We start from the raw sequence: 17,439 nt of genomic DNA, 5'->3' as shown, positions 1-17,439 counted from the left end.
AAAAAAAGAAAAAGAGAAAGAAAGAACCGTTCTTATTTCAAAGGCTCAGAAAATAAAGGTTATTTACCATACAGACCTAGACTTCTTGTTAAGTTGTTTTTGAGATAGCAAATTAGAAAAACATGGCCAGAGTTAGCGGTTACTCAATCAGGTTGAGGCTGGGACTCTAGTCCAGCAGCTCCTATTCCCCAAATTATATCTGATAATGCTCTAAAGTCTAAACATACTTTAGTTCAAAAAGATACTTGGCTCTTAGATAGAAAATGGCACTAAGCTTCCAAAAATCAACAGGTTTACCCACCCTTTTCAAATGATGTATTTGTATTCAGAGTAATCTGCCACTCAGTACCTCTGAATTGTAACATTTGAGAAACTGCAATTTTGAGCTGAAATGTTTGTTTTTTATTTGCCTGTGCATAATCACAGGATAGGAGCATTAATAAAAGGGTTGATGTATTGGCCTATGCTGAGGCCTATTATTTAGGCAGAGTCATGGCAACAGAGCAATGCTGAACGTGTCCAAGGGTACCATAATTTCAGCCTCTATTGTCAAGTGGAAGAGAAGACATGTCCGCAGAGAGAAGGAATGAAAAACACAAACATATTTGAAATTAGCTCTGCATTTTCAAACCAGAAACAGCATCTGTATTTCCAAGTAACTCAAGAAATATGGGTGGTAAGTCTCGCCCCATGCCGGCTACAAAAGTATTATCTGTTAAGCAATATGGCGCCCATAAACTTAAAATCGGCAAAATCCATTGAACTGCATTTCCAAGAGAGTAGGAGACTTGAAATGGTAGTGCTCTGAGGATGTCCACGTGGGTGGGCAAGCATATGTTGCTTTTAAGCAGAGGAAGTGGTACACCACGATTTCTTCATAAGTGCGAGGTCTTTATAAACTCATCCTCATGGGGGCTGTTTTAAATAGAAAGAAAATGGCACACAGTCTCCAGCCAAGCTTCCTAACTGTTTGGGGGGGGATTGCCACTTTCCCAAAACATTAGGTTACTGTGGGTAAATTTTCCAAAATTGTCAACAATTTCATTTTTAAACTGAGTTCTTCCTCTCAGCATAAGACAGATGCAATACAGCACAAACTATATTTGGTCTAGCAGGAGATGTAAGTCATTTTTACTATGCTGACTCCTACCTGACAGTGGAAGACGTATTCTGGTGTGGTTTTCTTAAACTTCATGTTCCAAACCAAGGCCACTCCATCTGGTTCATGGGGAGCATCTTCATTGTTGTTGTAGGAAGCCACCATCAGCTCAGGGTACTAAATGGAAGAGGTCACAAAGATGAATTATGCTAAGATGACAACACAATGAAAACTTCGTTATTCCTACGTACACGTGGTATACTGCATAGTGTAAATGGTGCTTTCTGTTATGTTGTGGCATACTACTATCAGCTTACTGCTGCAACCTCCTGCAATCTTTCTTCTGCCTCTAACACTCCGTATGTGCTTGTCATACTCATCGGTAACTATCAAACTACAAACATCACTTTACCTCTCTGTATTATTTGACACTTTGTGCTACTCCCTTCCTGCTCCAGTATTGGCTTCCATTACATCTTTCTCTCCTGATTTTCTTTCCTGACTTCTCATTTCAGTTCCTGCAGGTTCTCCTTCTATTACATATATTCCAAGGAGGCCTGTTCTCCCTGAGTAAGTTCATCTACTTCAGTGGCTTTAATAAGCTTAACATGCTGGTAATTTTCAAATCTATATCTCTAGGCTTAATTTCTCTCTGAAATGCAGATCTTTATATCTGACTGCCTAGTGGGGATTGCTCAGGGTTGTCCATAAACACATCACTTGCAACACATAGAAAAATGAGCTCATTGACTTCCACACGAAACCTACTGCTCCTCCGTGTTCCCTATTTTAGTGACTTGCACTAATATTTGCCTGGCCCAGGCCAGCTATTCTACATTTATTTTTACTTCTTTCTCTTTCTCACTCCCATATACTAAATTTTCCTAATTCCTGAATACCTTTCAAATGAATATTTTCTTTCTATCTTTAAGGTCAGAGCGTGCTAACTTAATTTCTTATCTGGATGAAGGCAACAGCTTCATAAATGGCTTCCTGTACTGACCTACTCCATTCTTCATCCTTTATCAGGAAGACTTTACAAAATATACATTTGGCTAAGTAATTTCTCAGCTTAAAATACTTTAACGGCTCATCATTACTTTCAAGGAAAAAGGCAGGTCACATAGGATCCTTAATAATCTGTCATTTTCTGCCTTCCCTGCTTACTCTCCTACAACCTTCCCTCTTTCTCCCCACCTCCCACACCCTATGACTCAGCCTCACTGGACTAGTTTTGAGGCACACAGGTACATCTATGTACCTATAAGTCTCATACTCACTCTCACTGGGACGCCTCTTCTGTGTTGTTTACGTAATTAACTCATCCTTTAAGACTCAACAGAGGCATCAAGTCCTCCAGACAATCCTGACTTTAACCAACCACTTCCTTCCTTGCCTATTATCAACTCCCTTAGTATTATGTGTCTGCCCTGCCAATTAAAGCACATGTCAAATGCATTATAATTGTTTTTCTATACCTATGTCTTGTCACTAGATTGTAAGCTCTTTGAGTGTAGGAACTGGTTTTTATTGACCTCTGAACCCAGGGTCAATTCCTAGCACATAATAAACTTGTGCCAAAATTTCTTTAATGATTTAAAATTTTTAATTTTAGCAATTATGTGCTCAATAGAAAGGCTTTATATTTCATCCTTTGTTGTCAAACAATGCTAATAATTAAAGGCTTAAATGCAAGAAGCATACCCAGTAAAATAACAAGAAAGACTCTATAGTGATTCTAGGTGTTAGAAAGACCTACTCACCCTACATAAACTCTGCCCTGAGTGTTATTAAATAAACTAAGGACAAATCTCATAGGAAGTACTTATGAGTTAGGACACATTTCATGAAAATGTCATTACTACACAGAAGTCTCAAAAGGCAGCCCTATTAAATACAGCATCAGGATTATAGCAGATCATATCGCTCTCTTCTTATAATTTATTTTTTTCCTCCTTTTTCGTTATTCTATACATATATTTCATGGAAGACTGTCTTTATGAATTTGAACACGGATCTTTTTTTCTATTAAAAATAACTAAATCTAAGTCTTATTCATTCTTCCAGCAGCCTCAACTAAAGAAAGCTGCAGAGAGTTACAACTTGCTGGTTGTGCAGAGGAAGTATAAGCATACAGTGATACACAAGTATGTGGCCACCAGGGGAAGTAATCATTCTTTATTAAAAAACGCTCCTCAGCGGATAAATCAAAGGCCTATTAAGAAAGGCCTTTGATTCAAAGCCCATTCAAAGAAACTAACATCCAGATAAACACAGAAGTCTCCAGACTGTCCATCTGAAGTTTAACTATGTCACATGTGAAAAGGCAACTCTATAAACATCAACACCACTACCACAGGGGCCAAGGAGCAGCCAGATGTTTCTGCAATAATATCACCCAGCTGGGTCTCATTGTTGGCACCCACTTGCAGCTTTTCTTTTTCCACTTAAAAATATTTAAAATTATTTAGTTTTAAAACTCCTTTAGAAAACAGGGAGTGCTTTAGTAAAATTATCAGTGAAATGCCATTGGCATAATTTCTATAACTGAGATCATAAGGCCTAAAGATACTGATTTAAATTTTATCTCATGCAAGTTTTTGGGATTTCAAGATGCCCTCTAGTATGTCTTTTTCCACTGTTTGTTTGAACATGACTACTCATATTTTCCTTTTCCAGTAAAAATCTCTAAACAATTATTTAATCTTAAATGTTGTTCAAAATTATGATTTTAAAGAGAATATAAAGAATTACTAAATTCATGATCATTTAGTTACTCATAGGGCTGAATTATCCAATATTTACTCTAGGAGAATTTTACCTGGAAATTACCAGATATGCTTTCAAGCCCATTTTTTCTAACAAATAAATGAAACCGGGGGGTAGGGGGCGCAGTGGCTCACGCCTGTAATCCCAACACTTTGGGAGGTTGAAGCCGGCAGATCACTTGAGGTCAGGAGTTCGAGAACAGCCTTGCCAATATGGTGAAACCCCTTCTCTACCAAAAATACAAAAATTAGCCAGGTGTGGTGGTGTGTGTCTGTAATCCCAACTACTCAGGAGGCTGAGGCAGGAGAATCGCTTGAACACAGGAGGTGGAGGTTTCAGTGAGCTGAGAGTGCACCACTGCACTCCAGCCTAGGTGACAGAGTAAGACTCTGCCAAACAACAACAACAACAACAACAAACTAGCATTTACTGGAAAGGAAGGAACCATCATGTTTTAAGTGCCCGTTAGGTACCAGACACTGATATGTTAATTCATTTGGTCCTCATAACCCTCTAAGGTAGGCAATGGTTTACTCATTTCCACAGACAAAGAAACGCAGAGCCTGGGTTAAATAACATATTCCAAGCTTTGTTGCTAATAAGTGATAAAGCAAGAACCCCACTTGAAGTCTGTTGGGCTTCAAAAGCTTTGTCCTTTCCTGTCCACTGTGGCATGCTTCAAGTGTCCCCTATAAATATGTAAGGCACCATGACAGGTAAAACATGTGACATGGATGCCCTGAATAATAGGCTCTTCTCTATAGGAACTTATCATTAGGTGGAGGGAGGTAAGACACTTGTAGAAATAACTACAAGACAAATACAAAAGCAGACCATGACATGTGCTAAGATAGAGGCAGAAGCAAGGTTCTGCAGAAGCATGGGGCCAGGCATGCTGACTCAAGCCTGTAATCCCGGCACTTTGGGAGGTTGAGGAGGATGGATCACCTGAAGTCAGGAGTTCAAGACCAGCCAGGCTAACAGGGTGAAACCGTGTCTCTACTAAAAATACAAAAATTAACCAGCCCTGGTGGCTCGCTCCTGTAATCCCAGCTACTCCGGATGGGGAGGCACGAGAACGCTTGAACCCAGAAGGTAGAAGTTGCAGTAAGGGGAGATCATGCCACTGCACTCCAGCTAGGGCAACAGAGTGAGATTCCGTCTCGAAAATAAATAAATAAGCATGGAAGCTGGTGTGGGGTGTGGCAGTAAGAGAAATTGAAAGGGATTTCTGAGAAGAAATGAGACCTTAAGCCTTGTCAAGTGGGTAGGTTATTAGGACATATGACAGTAGGGACAAGAGTCCAAAGTAGGGGTGCAGGAGACCCCTCTTGGTATCTGCCTGGTTCATGTGAATCTCTCTTTGGAGATTACCCCAGTAAATAGAAGCCTAACTTCCCAGGGATAATTAATTAATTGCAGGGTTGATACTTGACCCAGCTGAGCCAATCGTGTTCTCTAACCAGAATATTGTAAACTTTGAACTGAGACATAGGACCCGGGAGCTGGCAAAGGGGTCTGGATAAGGACAGCAGCTTATTGGTGAGGTCCCTCAAGCTGCCCAGATTCCTACTATTTCTAAGTTTTGGTTTTTCATCTTTTTCATGGATTCCCTAACTACTATAATGACTCCCCAGTAAATTCCTCTGTCTACTTAACGTAGCCAAAGGTAAAGTCTTTTTGACCAATACAGTGAAGAAGAATATGTCCAATAGACATCAGGTTGTAGTATTCATATGTGGCTAGCAGGCAGGCTATATCAAGCTATATAAAAGAAGAAAGGCCTGGAAATGCCTCAAGGCATCATCACGGAAGTCACTGCTTACAGGCTAATGATTTTAGATTTTATTCTGGGGGACAAAATAGGAGTCATACTTTGCAACTAATGATAATACTGCTACTGCTTTTCTCACTACTATGTCACATTTATTGAGTACTTCTTATGCACCAGATACTTTAAAAATTATCAGTCCTTTATTTTTCTTTTATTTTTTATTTTATTTTAAGACAGGATCTTGATCTGTCTCCCAGCCTTGAATGCAGTGATGAGATCTTAGCTCACTGCAACCTCTGCCTCCAGGCTCAAGCAATCCTCCCACCTCAGCCTCCCAAGGAGCTGGGACTGCAGGCATGCACCACCATGCCTAGCCAATATTTGTATTTTTTGTAGAGATGGGGTTTTGCTATGTTGCCCAGGCTGGTCTGGAAGTCCTGGGCTCAAGTGATCCTCCTGCCGTGGCCTCCCAAAGTGTTGGGATTACAGGTGTAAGCCACTGTGTCCAGCCAAATTATCATTCCTTTATATACATTAATTCATTTAATACTCACAATAGCTGTGTGAGCTAGGTATTATTATCATCATTTCATGAATGAAGAAACTTAAGCCAAGAGAAGTTAGGCAACTTGCCCACATTGATACAGAGTGTATAAGTAATCTTTACAAAGATTAATCTGGTAAAAGTACTTATACTGACTTAACCTTATAGAGACTGACATTAGGGAGACCAGTAAGAAGCTGTTTCCTAACATAAGCAAGAAGTAGAGAGCATGACATAAAGTAGATGTCAAATCCATGTTCGTGGATTTGCATTGGTGTCAATAGTAATCTTTTTGCTATTGTAAATTTGATTGGATTTAGCAACTAACTGAACTGCCAAAGATTACTCAGGTTTGCATCCTAGATAACTGCAGGAGTGGAAGATGCAATTTACATGTGAGAGGAAGTGAGTATACATGGTGGGAGTAAGATCATGAGTCTGATTCTGCACACATCTGAAAACTCTGTCACATGGTGTGTGATAATATTATTGACTCACTGTGCTAAATAATGTTCAGTGGGTGACAAAGTTGACATAATCCTCCAGGTTCCCAGATTTCTTCCAAGGAATGATGTTGATGATATTTTGTAAATATTTCGAAGTTAAAGTGTTCTGGTTTAAGAAGCCCAGGAGATCAAAAAAAAGCTATGCTGAAACCTTATAATTTCTTCCTTTTTCTCCCCTCACTTCTATTCTGTTACATTCAGGAAATCATCCTAGACATACATGCCACCACTACACACCAAGACTGTTCCTCTATCTCTCTTCTTTCTTAATATCATTGGATTGCATCTAAATCCATCAAAAAGTCTCTTTATCCCATAAATATGTAATCCTGGTCCTTTGAACCCCACAGAAGTGTTGTGATGTAGGAGCTGAGCATTCTAATCTCTTTTTCTTATGCCTCATATACAATGCATTTTTCAAAATTGCAAACCTTTCCCCCACAGCGTAGGTGGGTAGGTCACACAAAAATAGGGGAAAACAAATGTGGTCTCTCCATGGTAGAGTTTCTGTTATTTCCAACTTTACTTCCTCCAACACAAACATCATACAAGACCCTATGTGGAAACACATCCACGGGCAATGTGGCCCATCACCTACTGAGGCAAGGCAGGGACCAGCCTCACCCCATGCCTCCTCAGGGAGTGTTATCAGCTGACCCAAGAACAAGGTTGTAGTTGCCTTTGAGGAATGTGTCAGATAAGGTTCCTGTGTAATTCCCCGACTCTAAACAAGTGAACAAGCTGAGCTAAGTGCTTCCTCAGGCTTGGATCTGATTTCTGTGCACACACTCAAGCGTGCTCAGAGACCACCCACACACTGGCGGAAAGTGGTTGGGCAAACCCTGCTTGTCTCAGTCTCTGCACGATCATGCACTGTGTGCTTTGTTGTTTGGATACAAAAAGGGATTCAAGAGGAGAGAACATTCACCCACTTGATGGCTGATGAGGGTCTAGTTATGGGGAATTACACCCCTCTTTTGTTCCCCTGTTCTTCAATAGGATTAATTGGGACTTACCCATTTTATAGCTCTGCCTAGAACACCCTCTTCTCACCTCCATTTGTCTAAATCTCAGTCTTCTGAGAAGCGCTGTCTGACCAGAGGCAGATTCCAACCTTCACTGAACTTTGAGAGCACTTGCTATCTGCCCCATATCATTCTGCACCTTTACAAGCTCTTTTAGTTTCAGATCCAGAAGGTCTCTGTGGGAAGCAGTGGTTAAGAGCATATGCCTTGGGATGCTAAAACACTTTGGTATAAATCCCCACTATACGATACCCTAGTTGAGTGATTTTCAGCAAGTTACTTAGCTTCTCTGAGCCTCAACTTCTTCACATATGCATGGAAATAGTAAGGGTGGCTGCCTCACATGATTGTTATGAAGAGAAAATAAGAAAGCCTTCACAGCAGCTGTCATGGTGCTTTGCATATAAGAAAAATAAATTAAAAGCTAGCTATGACTATTATTCCCAATAAAAGCATCGATAACAAGAAAGCAGAAACTGTGTTGTGCATAAGCACTTAGGAGTAATCATTCCTGCTTCTCTCACTGTTCTTACATCAGTATTACTGCAGGAAGGAACATTGTTGTTAAGAATGTGGGCTCAGGCATCAGATGCTTAGGTTCAAATTCTGATGTCACCACACTAGGCTGTGTGTTTGCATATGTTATTTACCTACTCAGTGCCTGGTATATTGTTACCTAGTTGAGGTGTCTATTCGGCAAATTGGCTTTTGGTAAATTTGCCTACTTTCACTCCGAATGCCACACTGATGGGCTTAAACTTCCCTTTTACGGGTAATGGGGAGTTTTGGTCCAGGGAATGAAGAGATCAGGTTTTTGTTTTTTGTTTTTTTTTGAGATGGAGTCTCACTGCGTCACCCAGACTGCAGTGCAGTGGCACAATCTCGGCTCACGGCAACCTCTGCCTCTTGGGTTTAAGCAATTCTCCTTCCTCAGCCTTCTGAGTAGCTGGGATTACAGGCATTTACCTCCACACTTGGCTAATTTTTGTATTTTTAGTAGAGAAGGGGTTTCACCACGTTAGCCAGGCTGGTCTCAAACTCCAGACCTCAAAAGATCCACCCGCCTTGGCCTCCCAAAGTGCTGGGATTATAGGCATGAGCCACCGCACCCAGCCCAGTGATCCGATTTTTATTTTAGAAAGATTGGGTAGATTTCCACAGGGGAAAACTGTAGGTGGACAAGCATGAAGGTAGAAATATCAGTTTGAAGGCTAAGAATAGTATTAGATGATGAATATATGAGTGGAGACATGGAAAGTCTTGGTGACAGACTGGGTCTGGAAGACTAGAGGAAGTTGGCAATGTTGATGAAAGTTCTGCTTTAGGGTCTTGCGTATATTGTGGTGCCTTTAACACAGAGGTCATATAACAGGTAAAAAAAGATTTGGGATATATGAAAATAACAAGTTAATAGTTCATTTAAGATTCTATGGGACAGCTAGAATAGTGGCTTTGTCTGGTGTACAAAGTGAAATTAAGCAGGGAGATTGGGCAGGAGATACAAACAGGCTATTCATGGTTGAATCCTTAGCAGTGGAAGAGATCTCCTGCAGAGAGCACACCGGGAAGAAGAGCAGCAGTTGAGGGCATGACCACAGGGACCTCAAGGATGGTTAGAGGAAAAAGAAATCTTGGAGAAGTCAGAGAACTAGGAGAGAGTAGAGAGAGTAGTGAGAATTCAATGGAAAGAGGATATTTCTGTAGGCAAAAGGAAGCTGACTAAGCTGTTTGACAAAGAAAGGTCAGGACAGATGTGGGCTTAAAAATATCCACAGGATTTGACAAGTAGGAAATCAGTGGTAATCTTAATGGAGCAGTTTCATGGACAGAACAATCTGGCTTCCTGTTTGGTACCTAGCACATAGTAGGTACTCAATAAATACAAATAACTGAGTAGAGAATTGAAACTGAAACCTCAATAAAATGAGGGGGAAAAAACCAACAGGCACAGAGAGGAAATCATAGGCAAGTAAACAAATCTCTTTTTTTTATACAAATGCCATGAGAACACAAGCCCAGTTTGTCCCAGCCCAGTAATAATTCTTACCTGGAGGGACCAGTCCATACAAGTGACCACTCGATGCTTGGACCAATGCTCATCATAGAACTGACGGTTGAAAGAAAGATTGGCTCCAGCCTGAACATCCCTAGGAGGATTTAAACATCAGAGATAAATATGGAGCTATGCTGCTCATATAGAAGCACTGATGTGGCAAAAGCCTGGCACGCAATACTCTCTGAGGCCGAAATGTTAATCTAGGCTACATACCCTGATCAAAATTAATGAACTAAAGATGGTCTTCTTTATGAAAAGCTTTTTCTAACCTGGCCCAGAAAGGGTTTCCATGTCTTTTCAAGACTATAATGAAGTGTCAGATTTGTTTCAAGTTCCCATCTTGACCAGTCCCAAGCTTTCTCCAACCCTGCTTCAGGCCAGAATCTTTCGAAGCAGGGTTTATTAGAAATCTCTGCTATCAAGGGAGCACAGCACACCACAGGATTCTTTGATATCGATACTACCTTATTTGTCCTTAGACCAGAAATGATATGCATGTCTTTATTTACTTGTAAATGCTGATAGGCTGTAGCAGTAGTCTCCTCACTCAATAGTAAGTGATAATTTCTACCATGAGACAGGCATGGTAGACAGTGGAGGATTCACCAGATATGTTCCAGATACTTATCACTTCTGCCACGGACCAAAACAGCATCTGAGTCTAGGAGGATTACACTTTAGCCAGTGTTTACTTGGCTGACACTCAACTGGCCATAACACCTCTTTCAAGGAACTCAGTGCTGGTTATGCAGTTGCTCCACAAGCTGAGTATTTAAATCCAGTAATGTTTGCTCTGGGCCAGGAACTATGGGATCTGCATAAAAAGCTGCCTAAGTTGCCTGGGCTTTGGTTCAGAAATTCTTCTACACCCACCTTTCCTCTGTTCATTTGCTTCAACTGCTGGCTTGCACCCTGCATCACTTAACTTATATGGCTCTTGTTCAGATTGGGTGACCTGGCTTCCAACAAGTTATTTGGGCTCTAATTAGTAAACCTAATATGATTTTTTTTTCTGCTAACCCTTCCTCAGCTCTGCCATCGCAAACTCAGGCCGTGTGTGTGTGTGTGTGTGTGTGTTTGTGTGTGTGTATATATACTGTATATATACTGTGTGTGTGTATATACACTGTGTGTGTGTATATACACTATACACACACAGTATATATACAGTATATATACACACACACAAACACACACACACACACACACACACACACACACAAGTTCTGCCAGGAGCCTAGGATAATACTGAGCCAGGCACACAGAGGGAAATAGGGCCAAGAAAATCAGTAAGTCATAGAAAAATGGCTTCTCAAAAGAACACAAAGATTGCAGAACATATGTATTCAAAATATTATTGTCTCTTCAAGGCAGTCTAAAGATGCTGCTTACTGTTGAGAACATGTTCAGGACTCACTTTTGAAATTGGTTTTCATGCTTCTGTTACATTCCCTTGAGCATCCTCAATGATGATAAGACATTGTCCTTTAAGAATGTATTTGGATTTTAGAAATGGCAAAAAAAAAAAAAAAAATCAGGCCTGATGAAAAAGGCAAGTGACCCTACCTTCACATATCATTCTTGGCCAGAAGAGATCTGGGGCTAAGAACAGCTATATTTATGTTTATAAGGCTCATATAGTCCCTCCTATTCTCCCCATGATGATGGTTGACAGTCATGGCCTTTTCTAGTACCTATGCTACAGTCACAGAGGAAGTCATTTAGGGACACTTGCTTTTATTGATTAGCTTTGTTTTGCCTGTAAATATATTCTTGCATATATTAATATGTTTCCTAAAAGGCATATACACATATGCATACTTTTATGGTACCAAATAGAGGAAACATTTTCCAGTCTCTGTTCATCATTACCCACATGAGTTAACTTCTCCCATACCTCATGTTTATTTTCTTCAATTTACTATTTGCTTGGACATCAGGAATAAATCTAGTAGATACAACATGAATCTCCTTTGCTGCTTATAAGAATGTTTTCTCAGAGGATAATGCATGTGACTCTGCAGTCTCTATCACCTGGACTGTTCCCCAGATATCAAGTTCAAAAGCATTTCACAGAAGCATATGATAATTACAAGGAAGCTCTAAGCCAGAAGTGACCACCAAAGCCCATAGTCAAAGCTGTTCAGCAAGAGAAATTCCAAAATTTCACCCTCCTCTGATTTCTTAATTTGGAATTTTCCTAGTCAGAACATAAATAAATGTAGAATTAACAGATAACTTACGCTATTTTTTAAAGAATGCACACAAGAGACTAACCCATCTTTTTCTTCTAACTCTCGGCCGCTGTAGTCAAAAAAGATGTCGGAATCTTCAGCCAGGGCTCTTTCAATTACCCGTATTGTCCGATCAAAAAAGATGAGAAATTCCTCTGAATGAAGGATCTGCTGCTTTTCTTCCTCTGTCAGCTCTCTTGGAGGGGCTTTATTTATTTATTTTTTTGTAAAAGAGATTGTTAGGGAAGGAAAAAGGGACAATTAAAACTTATCAAGAGGAACCCAACTCTTGAGAGAGACTGCTTATCAAAGGCGTGGCAAGACACAATGAAACAAATCATTGCTAATATTGATTCTAAATTACTTATAAATTCACACCAAAGGCTCCTGCAGATGTCCCCACAAAAAGATTGCATATTTGGTCTAATTATTATTTTGAAGAGTTGGAGAAGATTACAAATAAAAATAGATTGGTGTGTTTTTAGCAATCAGTTCTAAATTTTTTTTTAACCTAAAAACAGCTCAAATATGGCATAATAGATAAATTCACAAAACTATGTATTTATATATGCTATTGTACTATTGTCAAGCTGGCAACATTAAATAATTAGGAACACTCTATAATATGATCCACATAGTACGTTTCCTCTTTCTACTGAGTAAATTCATAAATTCATTTTATTTTAAATGGTTAGTTGGTAAGGCTGACTGATTGTTATATAGATTATATTCAAAAGCAGAAATATATCATTCCAAACCTGCTTTCACTCAAGATCTTCTGCTTTTAAACAAACACATGGAACAAATACATGCTTCTATAAAACAACCCACAATTGTTTTTCTTCCTTACCTTTCTAGCATGATTAATCTTATCGAACTAAATTTGAAGATAGAAAATGAGACAAAGAGATCAAATAACTAGCAGTATGTCACAGTTTCTGAAAGTGAGCTCACCTTAGAGTCACCATCTGGTTACATAAACCATTCCTTCAATTGCAAGTGTTACATAAAACTTTAGGGAAGGGATTAGGAACTCCCCAGTCTGAAAAACCCTCAAGGGCAGAAACTGTCAGCTGAACCTTTGTGGTTCTTCGGGAACCCCAGTTCAACTCAGGTGGAGAGAGCCTTCAATGAACTTTTCATTGGTTACTCTTTCAGTAAGTACTACAGAAGCTCCTGAAGTTAAACTTACAGGAGGAGGGTAGTGCATTACAATCACAGGTGGAGCCTCTGGTGGAACCACTCACCCACAGGGTTTTTAAGTACTTCCACAACCATCCTAATAACCAGATCGATTTCTACCTGGCCACATGGTCAGAAGAATCTTTTAGGTACTATCATCTGTAGCATAATATTTTATGAAAGTGTTACATAATTTGATTAACTGTATTTTGAAGCCTAAGAAATCTGTAGTGTCAAGAAGCCCTCCTACAGAGTCAAGTCATGGCAGTGGATCCAATGTTCATAACATCTCCCTCTTTCTAGCCTCCCCTTCCCTGCCCCAGACCATGATGCAGCGGGTCTGGAGAAACATGAGAATCTCTATTTGTACAAGAAACTAGAATGATCCTGATGTAGTTCGTTCACACCTTAAGAAATGCTCTCCAGGTAATATTAGGGCAACATGTGATTCATCCATTATAGCAGAAGAATTTCTCCTAACACACCCCACCTTGTAGTTTCTAGCAACCGTAAATAAAATTAGAAATATTTCTTTGCTCTCTAAGTCTCCGGAGCCCTAAATATTCCAGTGTGTACTGGGACTTTCCAAGGACTCCATCAACTTCTAGTGAGCAGTGCTGCTGAGACATTAGTTTGTGAAATCAGGCAATGTGCACACTCAGACTTAAGCTAGGTAGTGGGAAAATAGGTGGAGGTCATAAATAACACAAAGAACTCTGAAACCAATCTAGAATCAAGCACCCTGCCATATGCTAGCTTTGATTCATTAATCAATGCACTGAAGCTCTCTGAATAGTAGTTTTATCTATGAAATGGGGATGATACCTAAACTTTAAGTCTGGTTTAAGAATGAAAGCTAAATATGCTGGGCTTCAATAATTGGTGATGAAGTAGTACTTTACTAGTCTGCTTTCTAAAACACTTGTAAATGAGACATTTGAATTATTTCACTCCAGAATATAATAAAACTACATAATGGAACTAGGCAAAAGGGGAAAATACCCTACAAAATGATAGGTCCATTTTGTTTTGGTTAATACTGTTAAATAAATGAATAAACCTGACTAAACAAGAATACTATAGGCCAAGAAGAATGTCTTATTTAAAAAGACTCACTTGGCCTTGGTCACTGTTAATAGATGACTTGAGACACACTTGAAATTAAACAAAGAAGTAGGAATTTTTCTCCCTTATTTCTTTTTTTATGATATTAAAAAATCTTTCTAGTCTCTGTTTATCCTTTCTAACCACTTCTATTTCACCTGTATCTTTCCTTATAGGTCCATTACCTTGAATAAAAAATAGTATCTATGTAATTTTCTGTAATTTTTTTCTTCCCTGTAGCTTATTGTCACTTTGATCTCAGCTTTCAAGACACACAACTTCTTCTCTAACAGAAACATAAATGGCTGATCAAAGTGTGCTTGCGGAGGCCAAGTTCAGGTAAGTGGAGCACTAGCCTCTCCAGATATTATGTTTGACAATACAATATTTGGCTTGAAATTAAAATGCTACTGAAGCAAACAAAAGATATATTTTATATTAAGCTTTGATGTCGAACAGGGATCAAATGACATGATTTGTTAGCAGAAAATAATCAGATGCATGTGCAGATGAGTACTTTTTAAAAGTTATAAACAATATTCAACTTAATTAAATAGGGCCATAGTAATTTTTGACTGTATAAACAAAACCTCCCATACTTAATCTTTAAATTGATAAGTATTGTTCAATATCATGAAAACACAATGAAGTATCCAGGAACCACAACCAAAAGGTGTATTCAGAGATAAAAACCTCTCCAGGCATCATATTTCATGAAAGAAAATTGGTTGATTAACGGAGTCCACAAAGTTCAAAATACAGGACTAGACAAATAGAATCGGAATTGTTTTACTCCAAGAAAAATGCCAAATTCTACCTGAAGTATCTGTTTCTACAGTTTTTCCCCATCCCTGGAACCTAATTGTTTTTTAACAAGTTCATGGCATTAAAAAGGTAGGAATTTATTGGCAAAGGGCATACCAAAACAAAACATGGGCACGGATAATAGTTTTTCTTATAGGTTAAGCAGAAAATACTATTATAGCAGATTTTTTGTTTGTTTGTTTTCACAACACAAAACGTGGGATGTTTCTGTGAAGAACTGACAGCTAACAATACTTTGTGCATTTAAAGAGCTCTTTAAGAAGTACATTCTACTCTATGAAAAGTTGAATGCATGGATATAACTTACTATAATCCAAATGATAAGATAATTTTCAAATTTACCAAAATTTAACCAGTTATATTATTTTATACCATGTATGAAAGAAATTTTACTGAATACATGAAATTCAGAAGACAGCCTAATTCTATCAATTTGTGGCCCACAAAATTAAAATCAAACATAAATTTCATTTAGGGTCCATTTTTTATTGTAGAAATGTTAATTTTTCTTATTTTTATATATGAAAATACTTTTAAATGTATCTTTCAAGCATGACTGTATCTCATTTGCTGTGTTTTCTTGACCTTTCCTGCTATCCTCAATGTATACTTTGTCAGTTTGTCTTTAATTAATTTATACTACTTTAAACTATATCTTCTGGGTTCTAGCCTTCTTGTGATTTTTTCCCCTCTATAAAAATGTACAGTTTATAATGAAGTTCACAACTTATATTGAGATTTTAGTATCTCATTTCTATGTTAAAAGTTATTTTAAAAATATCTACCACAAATATGTCTTGACTTGTTTCAGCAATGTTGCTTTAAATTTCAATATAAAAATTATTCAAAAGTATTTTTCAAGAATCTCTAAGAGATAAAAAATAAATAAACCCATGTAGCCAGGGAAAACATTAGATTAAATAAGGACAGTGGCTCTCATGGGAATTTTACAGTGAAATCAGTTCATAAACAGCAGCAAGAAAACCAAACCAAATTAAAAGCAAAGGATATCTTTCTGTGAAGTCAATGTGAGGTTTATGAGTTGATTTCGTATTTACAAAAAAGTTAGGTTCCCAGTTGTGTTGTTTTGAATTTCTAAACATGAAGACATGAGGACACCGACATATGGAAGTTTTCTAAACTTTGATTATAAGCTAAAATATACCTGCTTTTTTTCCTACTCTATGGCAGAAAAAAGTGAAACAGTAATAAATCAAGACTGCATTTCTTTACTGTTTAATGCACTTTGATGTCACATGGGCAAAAATGTCAAAAGTTAGTGAGTACTGATTGTTTTCTCCATGTCCCCCTCAACACTTTTTTCTTCCTTTTCACTCCAAAAAAAAAGCCAGATTTCTCAAAAATGTGTTCCCTGGTTTGAAACTGCGTATGTCAAGTTTCAGCCCAGAGCAAATTTTTATGGCTGAGTAATAAATCCCTGAAACGCAGGGTTCATAATGGAAGTGCTGACACAGCCCTAACTACTATGCAGTCGTGTGAATGGCGCCACGATTATATCTGCTAGAGATTCTTTCAAAAGTTTGCAAAATACTGTCTTGCTTTAAAAAAAAGCCAGAGTTTGATGCCAACATAAACATGCTTTTAACCCATTATGTGTTAATTTGCAGAAGAGCCATTAATGGAGAATAAGGCACACAGTGCAGCAGGAACAGGAAATGTTCTTTCAAACTTCTTTTTGACTTTTAACATGACTTTAATCAATTCCATGAAGCATGAGTAACAGTTAAAACTGAAGGGTGTTTTCACTTGGAACTTAAGAAGGAGGTTGCTTTGCTTTGCTGGAGAAGACGATTTGGAGATTGGGGCTGGGGTGGTGGTGATGGGGAATCCATGCCAAGACACACGAAATATACCCCAGCTCCTTATCACCAGGATATTTTAAGAATATTTTGCAAAGGGTAAAGGAGTACTTTAATAGATCCTGACTTATTTTGTACCTCACTACACCTGTAATCATGATATTCTTTTCACCAACTTTTTTCTTAAAGATGTTTTTAGTATAAGTTTAAATGTGAGATCTCTTTGATCAAATTCATTTAGACTCTCAGAAAGAGTAAGCCTTGTGTCTCTGTGAATGCCACTGTTAAAATGCTGAATCTTCTCCTAAACCTCAGTCACACCCTAGAACTTGACAGCGATTGAACTTCTCAGTGTCTGAGACCTAGCACAGTAACAGAAAGAAGATCTTTTATGATAGTTCTCCAACGAGTTTAGAGGACTTTGCTTGTATCTCTATTGATAGTTCCACATTTTTAAAATGTACTAGCTGGGGCCCCTGGAACCATGTTCTTATTTCAAAG

General features: G+C 38.5%; 1 protein-coding gene across 6 annotated transcripts in view; it reads right to left on the bottom strand.

The window, feature by feature from the left end:
* The window catches only part of DYNC1I1 (dynein, cytoplasmic 1, intermediate chain 1), a 338,857-nt gene that overhangs the window by 115,339 nt on the left and 206,079 nt on the right, over window positions 1-17,439 (bottom strand). For all 6 annotated transcript variants that reach the window (XM_011955110.1, XM_011955104.1, XM_011955108.1 and 3 more), the window contains 3 exons: window positions 12,051-12,213; window positions 9,765-9,864; window positions 1,151-1,276 (listed from right to left, as the gene is read on the bottom strand). In XM_011955110.1, the coding sequence (XP_011810500.1) occupies window positions 1,151-1,276; window positions 9,765-9,864; window positions 12,051-12,213 (389 nt within the window). The remainder of the gene's footprint in view (window positions 1-1,150; window positions 1,277-9,764; window positions 9,865-12,050; window positions 12,214-17,439) is intronic.

Source organism: Colobus angolensis, unplaced genomic scaffold, assembly GCF_000951035.1.
Source record: "Colobus angolensis palliatus isolate OR3802 unplaced genomic scaffold, Cang.pa_1.0 Scaffold394, whole genome shotgun sequence".
Classification (NCBI taxonomy): domain Eukaryota; kingdom Metazoa; phylum Chordata; class Mammalia; order Primates; family Cercopithecidae; genus Colobus; species Colobus angolensis.
The sequence above is the reverse complement of the archived record's forward strand: the minus strand, read 5'-3'. Positions and strand labels throughout refer to the sequence as shown.